The sequence below is a fragment of the Tachysurus vachellii genome, chromosome 7, assembly GCF_030014155.1.
Source record: "Tachysurus vachellii isolate PV-2020 chromosome 7, HZAU_Pvac_v1, whole genome shotgun sequence".
Lineage (NCBI taxonomy): Eukaryota > Metazoa > Chordata > Actinopteri > Siluriformes > Bagridae > Tachysurus > Tachysurus vachellii.
The window spans coordinates 11,077,325-11,093,620 of record NC_083466.1 but is presented as its reverse complement, the minus strand read 5'-3'; the positions used below and the strand labels follow the sequence as shown (position 1 = coordinate 11,093,620).

General features: G+C 36.5%; 1 protein-coding gene across 6 annotated transcripts in view; it reads left to right on the top strand.

Moving 5' to 3' along the window:
* The window catches only part of ehbp1l1a (EH domain binding protein 1-like 1a), a 38,898-nt gene extending 25,005 nt beyond the window's left edge, over window positions 1-13,893 (top strand). For 3 of the 6 annotated variants that reach the window (XM_060874259.1, XM_060874260.1, XM_060874257.1), the window contains 16 exons: window positions 524-3,180; window positions 3,260-3,302; window positions 3,623-3,811; window positions 4,380-4,874; window positions 5,246-6,643; window positions 6,901-7,129; window positions 7,224-7,378; window positions 7,475-7,523; window positions 8,432-8,977; window positions 9,540-9,591; window positions 9,809-9,846; window positions 9,968-10,079; window positions 10,522-10,621; window positions 10,753-10,826; window positions 12,012-12,126; window positions 12,298-13,893. In XM_060874259.1, the coding sequence (XP_060730242.1) occupies window positions 524-3,180; window positions 3,260-3,302; window positions 3,623-3,811; window positions 4,380-4,874; window positions 5,246-6,643; window positions 6,901-7,129; window positions 7,224-7,378; window positions 7,475-7,523; window positions 8,432-8,977; window positions 9,540-9,591; window positions 9,809-9,846; window positions 9,968-10,079; window positions 10,522-10,621; window positions 10,753-10,826; window positions 12,012-12,126; window positions 12,298-12,388 (6,343 nt within the window). In that variant the 3' untranslated portion in view covers window positions 12,389-13,893. The remainder of the gene's footprint in view (window positions 1-523; window positions 3,181-3,259; window positions 3,303-3,622; window positions 3,812-4,379; window positions 4,875-5,245; window positions 6,644-6,900; window positions 7,130-7,223; window positions 7,379-7,474; window positions 7,524-8,431; window positions 8,978-9,539; window positions 9,592-9,808; window positions 9,847-9,967; window positions 10,080-10,521; window positions 10,622-10,752; window positions 10,827-12,011; window positions 12,127-12,297) is intronic. The other 3 variants (XM_060874258.1, XM_060874261.1, XM_060874262.1) reach the window with 3 other exon arrangements.
* The last annotated feature ends 2,403 nt before the right edge of the window (window positions 13,894-16,296 follow it).

Below are 16,296 nucleotides of genomic sequence, written 5' to 3'. Positions count from 1 at the left end.
TAGTCCAGATATCCAGAAAACATTTAATTTCTGTAGCACAACAACTCCGTCATTTGCTTAATTTTGTGCATTGTGGCTAAGTTTAGTAGCTTACATCTACAGATAAATGCTCCCCACATCCCAAAATACACTGCATGTTTGGTTCATGTCCTGAAGTTGATATCACTTTTTGGTTGCATCACTTTCTAACTGCGATTAAACTGTGCTTGAGTTGCACCCAAGTGTGATTCTTGTGTTCTAACCTGCCTATATGAATCACAGCAAAGAGGAAAACAAACCAGTATTACATTCAAACTGACTTACCACTGCATATCCGAATGTTCTCTCAGACACTGATATAGTGCAGAGGAAATTGTGAGAGTTTGAATTATTAATGCTGTTTGTATTTTTGTGGTATTTCTTGGCTCTGTTGTTTACTGGAGTTTGCTGTATGCTTAATACTGGGTGTACATACAAAATTAAGTCCATCAATGAATACCATCTGTACTTGCATACCTTTATGACAGTGTTTTACTTCCTTCAGAATTGAACGCACAGATGCTGATTGCCAAACTACAGATGAATACACACACAGGGAACACTCTGCTTATGATGAGTATACATTTGAGAACCTGACACAAAGACCACAACAACTCAGATCTAGATATGAGGATGAAAAAGAGACAGTGGAAGACACATGTAATTTGGAGCCTTCTGTTTGTAATGCTCAGTCCAGGCCACTGCATGTCCAGTGGCTACCCAACATGGCAGATCTCTTTCCATCATGTCCAAGAATTTGTAGCGTTCCTGGGTTTCCATCTACAGCTATGACAAATGCTTATGAGACAGAGGGAATGGACTGGCCTAGAGATGTAAAGACATTGTGGAAAAAGGGACCAAAAACAGTAGAAAACCTTCAGTGCATGGCGATATCTCAGTTTGATACAAAAATGATTGGAAATATCGTATCACTGGCCTATTCATGCCCCCGTGAAACAAGTATTATAGGTTTTCCTTCTGCCATTAGTGGAAAAATAGTAGAAATATCCTCCAAAAGTACACCTTGCAGCAAGACATCCAGAGTATCTGGTATACCCTCAAGCTCCGTAATTCAAGAGGATAAGCCGGATGTGGAGTGGTTAAACAGCAAAGGGTGTTTATGGGACAAACAATTAAAGGAAAAAAACGCCTTCATCATAAACACACCAGTTCAATATACTGAGATTTCCAGTATGATAGTGGCAATTGTTCCAACTTGCCCTGAGCGAACAATCATTCCTGGTTTTCCATCTGCACCTTACTCCAAAGAAGGATGGAAGTGTGAAACCATGGAAAAGTGCTCAACAGTATTTACTGCATCTGTAGTGATTGGGCATACTTTGAGAAATTCACCAGCAACTCAAGTAGATGGATTTGCCACTACATCAGAACCTCAAGCCAAAGTTGTTCCAAGTGTGTCAAAGCTTCATCCAACATGTCCAATGATCTCTAGAATTCCTGGATATCCATCTAAACAAGAATCTATCAATGTGGAATGGATCAGTGATCAGACACTAATTTTAAGCAAACAATTCAATGGAAAAACATTTCACTTTACAGAAAATTCTAAGGATGCAGAGTACATAAATAAAAATATGACTTTATTATCAACCTGCCCTCTTGCAGCACGCATTCCAGGTTTTCCTTCTGCACAGCAACGTAAAAGTCAGGAGCCAAAAATGCAAAACTTTCGCCCGTCTTGCCCAAAGCTCTCCCACATAGCTGGATGTCAGAGCATACAGACCCCTAGATCATCAAATTGGCCAACCAATCCAATGATTCTGATGGATAAGCAAACTAAGAAGCCTACAATTATTACAAAGAAAGCAAAAGAGAACAAAATCTTAATTGAAAGAAATGTTGCTTTGCTACCAGTGTGTCCATACAAAACCTGCATTCCAGGTTTTCCATCTGTTCCAGAACCAAAAATGGAAAATATTCTTCCTGCTTGTCCAAAAAGGTCTAACACTGTTGGATTCCCTTCTAAAGAGGGAACAATGCATTTAGACTTGTTAGTTGATAGTCTAAATACAATTCAGTTGTGTTGCAGTGCACCAAAACAGAAGTTATTTTTTATTAAGAACAAAACAGACGATACCAGAGACTCACTGAAAAATATGTTTGCCTTAGCACCAACTTGTCCAACACAGACATTAATAGCAGGATTCCCATTTGCACTAAAACCCAAAGTTTTTTTCAATATGGTGAATCTTCAGCCATGTACTTCAAAAACATCAATGATTGTCGGGCTCCAATCAAGAGAGAGAACCTATACACATACATGGTTTTTTGAGAAAAAATCTTTGTGGGAGAAATCATTAAATTCAAGATCAGATATTCATGATCAGTGCTACTTTGTATCTCCTTGTGACCAATTAGACCATGACAATAGGAAGAAAATTATTGCTTTGGTGCCAACCTGCCCAAGAGAAGCTCAATCCCCTGGTTTTCCTTCTATACCTTACATCAAAGTTAATAAATTCTATTTACGTAAAGAGCCGGACATGAGAAATTTACTGAATTCTTGCCCAGGGTTTGCTCGTGCTTCAGGCTTTCCTTCAGTAAATTCAGTTATCTCAGTTGAGCCATCATGGGAGGTTCTAGAGACGCCAACATGGGTTAAACCTGCAACAAAGAAATCGGTTTTAATTGCAAGTACATCCCAACATTTTGACCAATATGTAAAAATTGAACAGCTTGCACCAACATGCCCTGATAAAGCTAGAATCCTTGGATTTCCATCTGTAAGAAAGTTTATGTATTCTATGACTGCTCTCTTACCATCTTGTTCATATGCATCTGGTATAACCGGAATGCCATCTAGGGACAATATAACTCAAGATCTTACTCAGTTAGACAGGGTGTTACCTGCTCGGCCACTATTTGCAGAAAAACCTACGAAGACAAATACACTTTTGGTTTTTGATGATCTTCGTACAGTTGAGGAAAAAACAGTTATGTCCTCTTTGGCCTATTGTTCCCCAAGCAAAGCAAGAACTCCTGGATTCCCATCAATGCCTGCAATACCTTCCACACAAATCAGCATGTCTGTAGCAAACCACAATCTAACCCAGACCCAAACAGAGCCCTGTCAAATGGCGCTGAATGTTACACCTCATAAGATAGACAAATTGGATCTAAATATGGATGTCAAATTATCTGGTAAGACATACTGTCAATGTGTGTTTTACTTAATATGGCTCTTGACAGCAGAGGGAACATTAATTCCCTTTTTTTTAAGATACATCCACAGAAATAAAAAAGACAAAAGAAATTCATGAAGGGTGAGTTTTTTTTGTGCCTGTGGCATGGTATGGTGTTTTCTTTTTTGGTAATGTCTTCCTCCAGTCATCACTCACTAATACGGCACATTTTTTAAAAATTATTTGCATGTTTTATTTGTGCCATACAATAAATTTTGTATTTATTGTTCTTGTAAATATTTGTCCTTCAACTTATTGATAATAAAATAATTAAAAACTTATTTGAAGAACATTTTGTATCTGCAAAAGAGAATTTTGAATTTTCATTTGCATGAGTATACTGTGTAGTATATACTGTGTAGTATACACAGTACTGGACTGAAGCCTACCTTCTTCTTAAGACATACAATTATCAGCAGAAGTCCACTACATGAAAATCAAACCTCAGAAGAACACACTGTGGACAACACTACAGACTACTCAGAGATTGATATAACATCTGGATGGGAGGTACTGGATGCAGAGGATCCTTTTACAGAAAAAGAAGCTTCAGGGCTTGTTGAAACCATAGTTGGTGTTTTTCACAAGGGGTAAGCGAGAGAAAAAAAGTTTTGGTTAAATCTGTACACTCATTAATAGTTCGGTTCTCTAAGAAAACACATACTTGGCAATCATGGGTGTCTGATTTGAGCACTATTAAAATGCTGGTCTGTGTTTCTGTGACCTTCTAATATGATTTTTCTGCATATTGGGTCAAAATGTCGCCTTTCTAGATCATTGTTTACCTTATTTTAATTCCTTTTGCAGATATTATTTATTTATTTTTGTTTTTTTTTTTTTTTTTTACAAAAGAGGAACACAACCAATTTAATTGGAAGGAGGTACCTGAAATCCACAATTTAGAGAGCTCATTATGCTCAATAAGTCTAATCCCCTACACTTGTTCTGTAAGGATACAACTGAGAACAGTTGATCCTGAGAAGTTAGTACAGGAATAAAAGTATACAGGATTATGACTGGATGTGTAATTGATGTAAAAGATATATTTGAAAGCATGTTGCATGCATTTCTTAATATCATCTTGACTGAAAAAGATTTTATTTTAATTTGAATGATATTGCCATTTTATACCCCACACAAATTATACATTTTACTCAGTTTTGAGACAGTAGCCGCAATGTTGCAGTCATCTGGTTCTGGAGAGGATGAAGATAGGCAGTTGACCACTGATGACCTCTGTTGTTCAGTGGATCCGGAAAACAGCATTAGCGTGAAACCCAGACTGTCTCGGTGTGAACCTGCTGAGGAGCCAATCCTGCAGAAGGCATTACATGTTTCATCAACTGAACCTCAAGTGTTTAATATCCCAGTAAGTGCTGAACCATACACGTGGCACTTGGCTGACAGTCGGTCTGAGACGTCCTTGTGCTCTAAAGATGTTGAAAGCTGGCTTACTGGTAACAGAGAACATAACCAGATGAAGAAGTGGCCTCCACTAACGGAAGCAGACCTACATGAGATTACCAAAGAAGAGGAAGAAAATGTCCCACTCACTTTACCTCAAAGCAGTGAAACAACCAAAAAGAAAATTTTTGATTTTGATGAGAATACTGAAGAAGAGCTTTTAGATAAGCCATTCTTGAGCGAGAAGGGGTGAGTGTTTTCTGAGTGTCAGCATGACTTCAGCAGCATGAATCCAGTTTTCCTTTTTTTTTTTTTGTTTTGTGCCACTGAAATTTTTGTTCTGCAAAGCTTTTCCTGAAGCAGCCGTGTGTGTTTGTGTCTTGAAGTCCTAATGGATGAATTAGTTGATTTGTCGTGTGCATGTGCATTGATGAAATGCTGGATTTTTGCCCAAGGTGTTGTTTTGAACCTGCTTTGTAGTAGTCTGTTTGATAGATGTACGAGCTGCTTGTTTCTAGCTTAGATAGTAGTTTTGCTGCTGTCAATGGGAATGTTCTCGAAATAATTGGAAGGGACTGATTTTTAACCAAAAAGCAATGATTTGTATTCTCATCCTTAAGGCCACAGAATCATAGGGCTCAAGAAACCTCTGCATTTCTCCAGCCTACAAGAAGCAAGCCTCAGAGAGAAGACATGACATTTTTTGAAACATCCCAACAAAAACAATCAGCAGTTGGAAATGAAGATACCTCTGTTTTAACATCCAGTCAACCACCACCACTGAAGTCTAGCCTGAACTCCAGACTTCAAGAATGTTCTTTGACCGCAGTCATGAAAGACCAGAAAACAATTTCTTCTTGCCCAAATGTATCAGTTGCTTTACCTTGTGTCAGCAAGGTAAACAGTATTGTGACAGAGGAATCCTCACACACTAAGGAACATGTAGCTGTTGTAAACCAGGCTGAAAGTCTATCTGAAAGTCTATCTGTTGGCAAGCCCATGTCTTTAGATATTCCCCTGACATCTGCAGATGATTCTTCTACTGAAACCGTGCTGCAGAGTCCCACTGTTCAACCTGTCCCAATGCCTCGGGTAAAGAAGCGCCTTAGTGCTTCTTTACCAGATGATTACCGAGTGGAAAGTGGTACGACTCAAATAAGCACTGGTGGTATTTGCCCATCAGACAATAGTGAGGCATCAAATGTGTCTGGCATTTCTAAAACTTGTGATGTTGGAAATAAAACTGAAATGCAGAGAAAGATGTCCTCCAAAGATATCACTGATTCCAAAACTGATATAAAATCAACTACTGATACCCAGCCTGGCAATGGAAAAATAGAGCAAATTGAAATCAAGGTGAAATCAGTAGATCAAGTCAAGCTCACAGAGCCTCTACTCCCGGTGCCTCGTATGAGGAAGCGTTTGAGTGCTTCTTTTAATGATGATACTCCACCTGTGACATCCCCCACTCCATTTGTCCTTGATCAAGAACAAAAAGAAGCACCTCCACCAGTTCCAGCACCTCGTTCGAAGAAACGCCTCAGTGCTACGTTCCCAGATGAAAATCCTTCCGAAAAGAACCTAGTTGTTTCCTTTGTGGAGCAATCTGAAAGCACGCCACCTGTTCCTTCAAATAAGTCTTCATTACATTTCTCAGAAAAGACTGTCAAAGGGCTTGAACTAGAGAGTAACAAATCACTAAGTAGTCTATTAATTAGTGTGAAAAAATGTACAGCCTGTCCAGAAATGTCTTACACTAATCATGAAGGCAGCAGACAGCTGGGTGAAGACACTGTCAGGGAGAAAGTTTGTGAATCTGCTAAAACAATATGTGAGACTGACACAAGCAAGGTTCCAGACACTGTGGGTAAAATACAAAGACAAGAAAAGAGATCCAGTGAGACAAATCAGGATGTAGAAACAAATGAGAAAGATGATGGGCAGGGAAAAGGAGAAGATAAGGTTCAACTGGCTACTGTGTCTTTAGATGAAACTGCGGCAGCATTAGATTTAAAGAGGTAAGTTTTGAAGGACAGAATATTGCAAACGGGTTTGTGAGTCAATTTAAAAAAAAATATATATATATATGCACTTCCATGTCTGTCTTCTGTAAGTGTTTCTGGATTTTCATTCTGACCCTAACCATCACAAGCGTAATCCTCTGTTAATGCGGTTGAAAACGTATGTGAACTGAGCATTGTGTAGTAAATGTGTTAAAATAAATGTTGCATCAAAGTTTTAATAGGGTTTGTTTGTTTTCATTGCTGTTTCCTAGACAAGCCAAAGAGGATTCTTCAAGCCTGCCTCTCCCAAGGCCTCGTGTGAAGAAAAATATAAGCGCATCATTCCAGGATGATACCTCAGTTCCTAGTGATGAAATAACCTTTCCAGGAAAAGAATCTAGCATTAATAAAACAGTTCTCACCAAAAGGAAAACATCAACAGAAGCCATGGTCCAGCATGGTAGTTCTCCAGCAAACTCTGCTGCAGCCAATGAGGCAGAGGTATTTAAAATTGTATTCCTTCAGGATGATTTTTGATAAATGTACAGTTTCATATATATTAGCATGCATTTACATTCTTATTACATCATTTCAGACAACAAGCCTTGTAGATTCCAGTCAGTCTCTTCTAGAGTGGTGCCAAGAGGTAACAAAAGGTCACAAAGGATTGAAGATCACAAACTTCAGCACCTCCTGGAGAAATGGTCTTGCTTTCTGTGCCATCCTCCATAGTTTCCATCCTGATAAAATGTATGCATTTTATATTTATTTGAGAAATTCTATGTGTAAAAGGAATGTATGATTGTTTAGTTTATGAGTGTAATAATGTTCTTTTCATTTATCTAGGAATTTTGAAATGTTGGATCCTTATGACATTAAGCAGAACAACAAAAAGGTTATTTATTTATGTCTTTATCTCTCTGTACATTTCAGTATTTTGATTTTATTATAATTTTTGGTGACACTTACTCAACTTTATTGCTGACATCAGTAATCCTTAAATGAACGCAATATCTTTAAGCATCTTCAAGGTTTTCAATGTATTTTGAAAGTACATTGAATATTACTGCACTTTATTGTAGCATAATTGAGCTAAATACTTTTATGCAAGCTTAGTGTGATTAAGGTATCCTCCAGTTAATATACATACTCATGTGTTACTGCTGAAGTCTCACTGATGAAATTTTTAATCAGCTGTAATTAAGTTAAAGCATTTTTTTTTAAATTTTTTTTTTTTTATTATTGGTCGGTTACTCAGATGTACATGAACATAGCGATACAGTCTCAAGTATACAATAAAAAGCAATTAAAAATGGACAATCAGGTGAAAAAGAGGCCACATTCAGGCCAATAACAAAATGCACACTGTAACACAGAGGATCAAGAGAGGTTATTAATGTGGCACCAGAGAGGTGTCCATAAGTTAAAGCATTTATAACAGTGACATACGGTGTTGATAGTTGGTAAATTTGTTAGTAAGCATTAAAATATATATTTGATATTTGAATTGATATATATCTTTAATTGGTTGATATTTGAACAAAATCAAATTCATTAGTATTGCTTCAAGCTAAAAGTTGACAATTTGACTAAAATGTTTAAGTCAAGAAGAATCTAAGGAGTAATATAACTGAGTAGTATCCATATTTAAAATATTTGCATATTCAGAAGATACGTGGTGGCTCTTGTCAAAACAAATGTATTTGAGTGTCTTTTAGAATATAAAATGCATATAAAACATTTAGAGTGAAGTACTAACTGCATTTTGTTCTATTTAATCACTGCTGCACCGTTATCTCACAGGCTTTTGACGGCTTCGCTGAACTGGGCATCTCCAGGTTGCTCGAGCCTTCTGACATGGTACTACTGGCCGTGCCTGACCGTCTCATTGTTATGACTTACCTCAGTCAGATTCGAGCACACTTTACTGGCCAGGAACTCAGTGTGGTACAAATTGAACAGAACAGCAATGAGTCAAGCTATGCTGTGGGAGAGAAAATACAGAACACAGACCCTGAAGCTGCTGCACGCTATTATGCCGAGAGATTCCAGACCAGCCAGCTTGCTCAAGCGACAGCTGGGAATGTCCCTGACAAAGAGACCAAGGAGAATCTAAATACCAGTGGTAGTGTCGTACCACCACCTCGACCAAAACGGACTCAAGGGGCAAGTCAATCAGGAGGCTCAGAGGGAGCCCACGCTCCGGTCGCTCCTCCAAGAACTCACTCTTCATCCACCAAGGGCTTTTCACATTTGAAGGATGCAGATTTAGTAAAGAAGCGGCGATCACAGATAAGAGGGGAGTCTTTTGAAGAGAATGAGATGTCAGAGAAAACAACTGAAGCAGAGGTAATGTAGAAAGGCTTTAGATAAAATTAGTATTGGGAATATTTAATATAAATCACATTTTGAATATGTTCAATTTCCCCTACTTTTATATTATATTATATTATATTATATTATATTATATTATATTATATTATATTATATTATATTATTAATTTCTTTTTTAATATCAGTTAACACAAGTGATAAGAACTATATAAACTTTTGCACTTGTGTGACTATAAAAGCTCATTAATTAATACATTAAAAGGAAGAAGGCTGTGGTAACAGATGAATAAAACACTTCAGCTTGTGCTATTACTGGAAAATAATCACAACTTTCCTGGTGTAACAGTGACTCCACTGCATCACACTACACTGCTGCTGATATTTTCCCTGTAGCTTATCCCCATTTTAATGATATTATATATTATTATATTATTTAGAAATGTTGGATTTATAAATTTATGTAGTAATAGCATATACTGTAAAATTCAGGCAGTGAATCCTGTTGTGAAATCAAACCACTGATATTCCCTAGTCACCTGCTTTACTTGCATGAAACTTGTTTGTTGCTTTAACCCAGAGTGGAACAAGTTATACTGAGAGTGGAGCAGCCAAAGCACCCTCAGGAGGATGTAAGCAGTTACTTTGTCAGTTAGTTCCTATAATCAAGATAAGTGCTTTCTTTGTTTTTAATACTGGAACATATTTGTCAGTTGCTGAGATTTTTAGGATAGTGTTGATAAAAATGACCTAACGAACTATTGGTTATTTTGAAATAAATGCTGTTTTTACATTTTAAGTGTGTGTGTGTGTGTGTGTGTCTGTCTGTCTGTCTGTCTGTGTGTGTAGTGGAGTGTGGGGAACAGGGAAAAGTTGGAACTGGCCAGGTCAGTTTTTCCATTTCATTGCTGCCATTGTTTTGGATTATTATGTCCTAATAAAAAAAACATACTAATACAAAAGCCAACTATGCTTTATGTATTTAAAGGGAAATATGTCTTTGTTTAGGATGTCAGCCAGTACGTCCTGAGTGAGATGCAGGCCGTGGAGGCAGAGCAGAGGCAGATAGATCGCCGGGCTGACATTGTAGAGAGGAAACTAAGAAGAATTATGGAGTCTGGTGAGCCATATGTATATAACTGTGAATAATACAGTAATACAGCATCATATTAATATTTTTTAATGAGGAGTAATAACTTGGCCTAGTACTATCAGATTTCTTTTTGGCAATCTAAGAAATAAATGTGAAATCAACCAAACAGTGTGATAAATGGAGATAAATTTGATAGATGTGATACATTTTTTTCCAATTTCCACAGAATTTCAACTGGCAAAACTGGCTACATGTTGCTCACAAATTTAATGCATCATATTTCCAAAACTGATCATATACAGAAGTTGTAGTTTTGCCTGACTGCACAAAAGAAAGTCAACTTGTGTGTACTGTTTTCCATTGAAACAGTCATTACCATTAGTCATGTACTATGTACTGTATACACTGCAAAAAAAAAAGGAATCTTCTGGCTTATTATGGTAATTGAGTTGAACACTATTTCCTGTAGGTAGTGATCGTGTAGAGGAAGAGAAACTGATTCAGGAGTGGTTCATGCTAGTTAACAAGAAGAACGCCTTGATCAGGAGACAAGACCAACTACAATTACTGTGAGATTTTACACAAAGCATTTGATGTCATCCTCCAGGACATTGTTTGTAGGATCTACACTAATCACTGCCTGAATATCATTACATGTACTGAAAATAAGATCCTAATAAGCTTTCCAACCCTGTTACAGACAAGAAGAGCATGATTTGGAGAGGAGGTTTGAACTGCTAAAGGGAGAGCTTAGAGATCTCATGGCAGTAGAAGGTAATCAACAAACATAACTGAAAAGTTATGGTGCATGTTGAAAATTGGGTAGAAAATTCTTCATGTGGTGGCAGATCTGTACATTTTACCTTATGTCTTATAACAATAACTTGCATAGGCGGATATGAGTGCAGGTAAAGCACAAAGCCGGACAAATACAGAATTCTAAGTAATCTCATAATGATATAGAATCACAGGTCAGGCAATCAACAAACAGTGCATCTAAGTGCAGGCAGGTTTAAAAATAGAGAGCAAGGTGAAGATCAAAACAATACAAAATATGTAAGACACGAATACACTACCTTCTTCATTCATCTATTCACCTTCAGTAAGCACTTCCTCCTGGTCACAGTCTCTTTGGACCCAGAGCTTGTCCCAGGAACATTGGCTGTGAAGTAGGAATGCACCCTGAGTGGTAGATCAGTACAATGCAGGGCACCATGCACAAACACATTCATAACTAAAAACTGTTACAGACATGAGCCACCTACAGTATAGGCATGTTTTTGGGAGGTTGGAGAAGGCATGTGAAATTCCTCACTGATATTAAGCCAAGCATAGGAGTGAACTAGCTCCATTTGTCTATACACAGGTAAAGGAATGCCAGTATTTGCAAGAACAGATGTTTTTGTGGTTTAAACCTATAAATCAGGTCTGGATTTGCTGAGTGATGTAACATTTAACAGTTACATGTTAATGGCCTAATTGTTATTAACACCTGACCCTTTCAGTACTAAGTATGTCTAAGTATATCTTAAAAACGTAACACTTAGGCTTTTCATTAGTGCTAATTGCTGCTGGCCTAAACTTTAAGTTAAATATTGTTGTTGTCGTCCTTCGGCTGCTTCCTGTTTGGAGTCGCCACAGTGGTCCACATAACTGATTTGGCACAGATTTTACAATACAAGCCCTTTCGGATGCACCCCTCCCATTTTATCCAGGCTTACCATTTTATCCGGGCCTCCCCTCATTGTCTGGGTTACTACAGTTTAAATATTCTTAAAAATAAACATGTTTTCTTATCTCCAGTTCTATCCATAGAAACACTAGTCGTGATTAAATTCTGTTCTGTTTAAAAAAATACCAGTTCTCTCAAAATATACAAGACACTTCAGTTAGCAATATCTACAATAGTTCCTCCTTCTTTCCTCCCTTCTTCTTTTCCTCTCCTCAATTCTTTTTTAGAATGGCAGAAGACTCAGGCCCATAAAACCAGAGAACATTTGCTGCTGCAAGAGTTGGTGTCTCTTGTTAACCAAAGGGACGAACTGGTCCATGACATAGATGCCAAAGAGAGAGGGTGAGCTTTATATAGTACAGATCCATGTGTTATATTTCTAATAGGCATCTGCTGTACAGTTTTGTAATATGAGACCCGAGACTTAAATACACAGTAGAATCTATATGGTTTGCTTGTTTTGGTTATGCGCATTATCGCCTTCATTTCCTTTTACCTCTCCCGATGGTGCAGGGCTTTGGAAGAAGATGAAAGGTTGGAAAGAGGCCTGGAGCAGAGACGAAGGAAGTATGAAAGTCAAAAAGAGAAATGTGTATTGCAGTAAAGGAATAAGATGGTCAAAGTGATGTTAACATTAAGAGGCTGTTGGCAAACAACAAAAGTCACTTTATATAAAACTAGTGAAGAAAATGGAGAAGAAGAAGAAGAAGAAGAAGAAGAAGGAGAAGAAGGCGGAGAACTGGAAGAATCACCAAAAACTATGAACAGGATTTTGTTTTGACTGTGTGGGTTGCACATGGAGATTTGTAGTCCTTTTGCACTTCAGTAAGAGAAACTGGTTATTTAGGAGGTCACTTAGTGTCCATTTGATTTTGATGAGCTTCTTTTGTAAAATTTAAGACACTTCTACTGGGTCGAGTTCAGGATACACTTATAAATGGTTTATAAGCAGATACTGCTATACAGTACATTGTGTCATTTATACAGTCTGTTGATGCATTTGAACATTAATGCATACAGAATATAATATATTGCAGTGCCATAGCAGTGAATGTATGATTTAAAAATGTGTTGCCTTTAGTACAGGCAAATGGCAGATGATAGCTTTCAGTAGATATCAGACACTGAATACTGAAACTGAAAGTCAAAAAGAAAAGTATTTTTATTAAATACTTTATACTTAAGAAGAACATGATTCTCAAATCTATTCAAAACTACATTCTGACCTATATGCTACATACGTGTTATTCAACAGTGACAGACAAGCCTTAACAAAGAAAGGTATTAAGATGTCTGTGTGAACTAAACATTTTAAAGAAATGCAGTAAAAGAAAAGAGTTTTGGTTAATCCACCATTTTGCAAAATGTGTGAATTTATATCTGTGGTTTGGTATTTCCTGTTTCTGTGCAATTTGGTCTTCCACACAGAGCAAGAAGTTATTAAACTATGGTAAAGCCTGCTTTAAAAAAAGATTTAGAAAAATATAGTAAACAAACCCCCGTATAGTAATATAGAGTACACACACACACTGCTGCTCTATCTACTGCCATTAATTATTATCTAGTAGGTCTTTAGTGCAACTTACTGTACTTAAGTTTTATGTTAATATTATTTTGACTGGTATTTTCTGTTACTTATTTAAAATATAGTATACAAACATGCATCACAGTGCAACAGCACAGAACCCTGAACTTTTTAGCCTTCCTTCTATCCAAGCCGAAAAGATTCAGTACCAGAAACAGAAATATATTTAAACACACACACACCACTGCAGTTTGCTGTGTAACAGAATATTTGTGTTGACTTCAGCATAAATGAGTATTTCTGAGCAGTTTTTAAAAACAGTATTAGTTTTGACAGTCTCTTTCTCAAAAGCTATTTATGTATGTATTAATCTATGAGTGTCTTGGTGTTTTCTTTTGTTGCATTGTTTTAACGTGTTGAACGTTAACTGCTGAGCATTTTGGCCTCTGCCTTGCAGTGTCACTGTTTGCTATAAAGAATATAATAATATAAGTATTCTTGTTGTCTGACATCCTGCACTTTTAAAACTGCACTGTTTTAAAGAGTTTGTGGGAAAATAAAAGTCGATTCATATGTGTTTCAGATATCCTTAGCCGTTGTATTGCCTTTAAACATGTTGTCTAATGTTTCATTAGCTTTCATGAATTTTGCTTATTAGCCGACTTGGAAGATTGACCATCAGACCATCTGAAACTGACCCAATCACACCCACAAACACATGTTTTCAAAAAAATGTTTCCGTTATTGACCATAATTGTACCTATCCTACTTAATTTTACAATTAGGTCACATTCTAATTAAAATTGTGAGCTTTAATGTCCATGTTGGGTAAATGGTGTTCTGAAGTACTGCATGATCATATCATGCTTTTCCTACAGCAATTAGTCCAATCATAAAAGGAATCACAGGCTTATATTAAACAAAGTTATTGTGTTGATTAAGTTTATTTTCAAGTTTGGTAAGGTTATTTTTAGAGAACAATTGTCAACTATTTCATCCTAGTTTCAGAAAGTATTTTGCAATTTGGAAATGATTGTTAATCTGCTGTTTTCCAAGAATAGTGGAACTGCTATTTCCATGCCTATGACTTATTAAACAGAAAAACACGAAGTGAAAAAGAAATTGACTAATAACTGAAAAAACCTTCATGTCAGCTATTATTTTGCAACAAACATGGGAAGGTACTTGTACCCACTCATTATATACACTGATTGTAATGTGTTTTAGCTTGGCTCTACATTTATTACCTCATCTACTTCAGGGACAAAACACATTACTTAAACCTTATTAAGATTATAAGTTTTATAACTATAGGATCATAATGCATATGTATATTATTGTATAATCACTATGATCATCATCATTATCCACATTTGTGTTTATAGTAATTATAATATCTCTATGTTGATCATGATGTATCAGCGCTGTTCCCCATTGTGTGGGGTAAACACTTACCTCACAAGGTCTTAGACATCTTCATGTTAAACTGATTCCTTACACAACATGATCTTTGCACTTTATATATAATATATACAGATAAACATTACACATAACATACATTATTAGAAATCAGAAAATAGATGTATGGATAGGTTTTTTGGTTGTTGGTCAATTCAAATTATTTTCTGTAGAATTTGCACATTTACTGTGATTGTGGTTGATAGAGATCTGGTTGTAATTTGGGAGAATTCACTTTAATTGTGTTTATGGATTCCTTGTTGGTTTGCCACTTTTTGTCTATAACAGTTTACCTGCTATCCCTGGCAGATCATAAGTATTAAATATTATCTCTCACATGCTTCTTGAAACATGTGGCTGCGAGAGAAATGTGAGCAGTTTTTAAAATATTCCAAGAATAATCAAAAACACCTGGGTTTGATTTTTAGCCCATCTTGGTCATGACCAACTCAGGAATATCCACGTTTTTACCTACAAGCTAGGCAAAAAAACAACAAAACATCCTAAATCAGCATCCAGTTCTAACCACATTACACACATTTACATCCAAAAAACACAACAAACAACATTAGTTTATATTTTACCAACTGCTAGGTTTCCAAATGAATCCAAATCAGATCATTTTTATCCTAGTTATTTCGAGATTGCAGTAAAATATGCTACTTTAATAATAACTATTTTGAAACAGTAAACTGATGATAAAATCATCGAGTCATTCTTCAATGTGAAGATTTTATTATTTTATTATTTTAATTAGATTTTATTTAATTGTTATTATAATAATAATAATTATTATTATAATTATTTTTTTTATTGTTTTAAAATAAAGTGTTTCTTCATCTTCTGGGCTGTATTTTATATTATTTGGTTAGAATTATTACATTGGTAAGGAAAATACTTTATATTGATTAAGATGCAATATTTTATAATGAAAGTATTACAGTATTTGAAACTGCCTGGTGTAGAGCCAACAACCTCGTTGTTAACCTGATGGTTGTTGACTTCAGAGCACAGAGCGACCACTCTCATCTGTATACAGTATATCGTCAAGAGCACCAAATTTCTTGGTGTTCATCTAGCGGAGATCTTTACCTGGCCAGCAGCGTCTTTACTTCTTACAAAGAAGTGATCTTCTACAGCGGGACCATTGAGAACATCCTGAGCAGCTACATCACTGTCTGGTTTGGGAACTACACCATTTCGGATTGCAAGACCCTGCATCGGATAGAGAGGACAGCTGAGAAGATCATTGAAGTCTCTCTTCCCTCGATCATGGACATTTATACCACATGCTGCCTCTGAAAAGCCAACAGCATTGTGGATGACCCCGCACACCCCTCACACACACTCTTTACCCTCCTGATTTTTCACACACATACATTAACTGTATGGACTGCACAGACCTACACCAAATAAACACATTTCATTTGATTGCTGTTTTGCACAATACTTTACAATACCTCATGTAACTGCAACTATAATACTAATGTGTTCATTCCAGTATTTCTGCACACGCAATATTGTTTGAA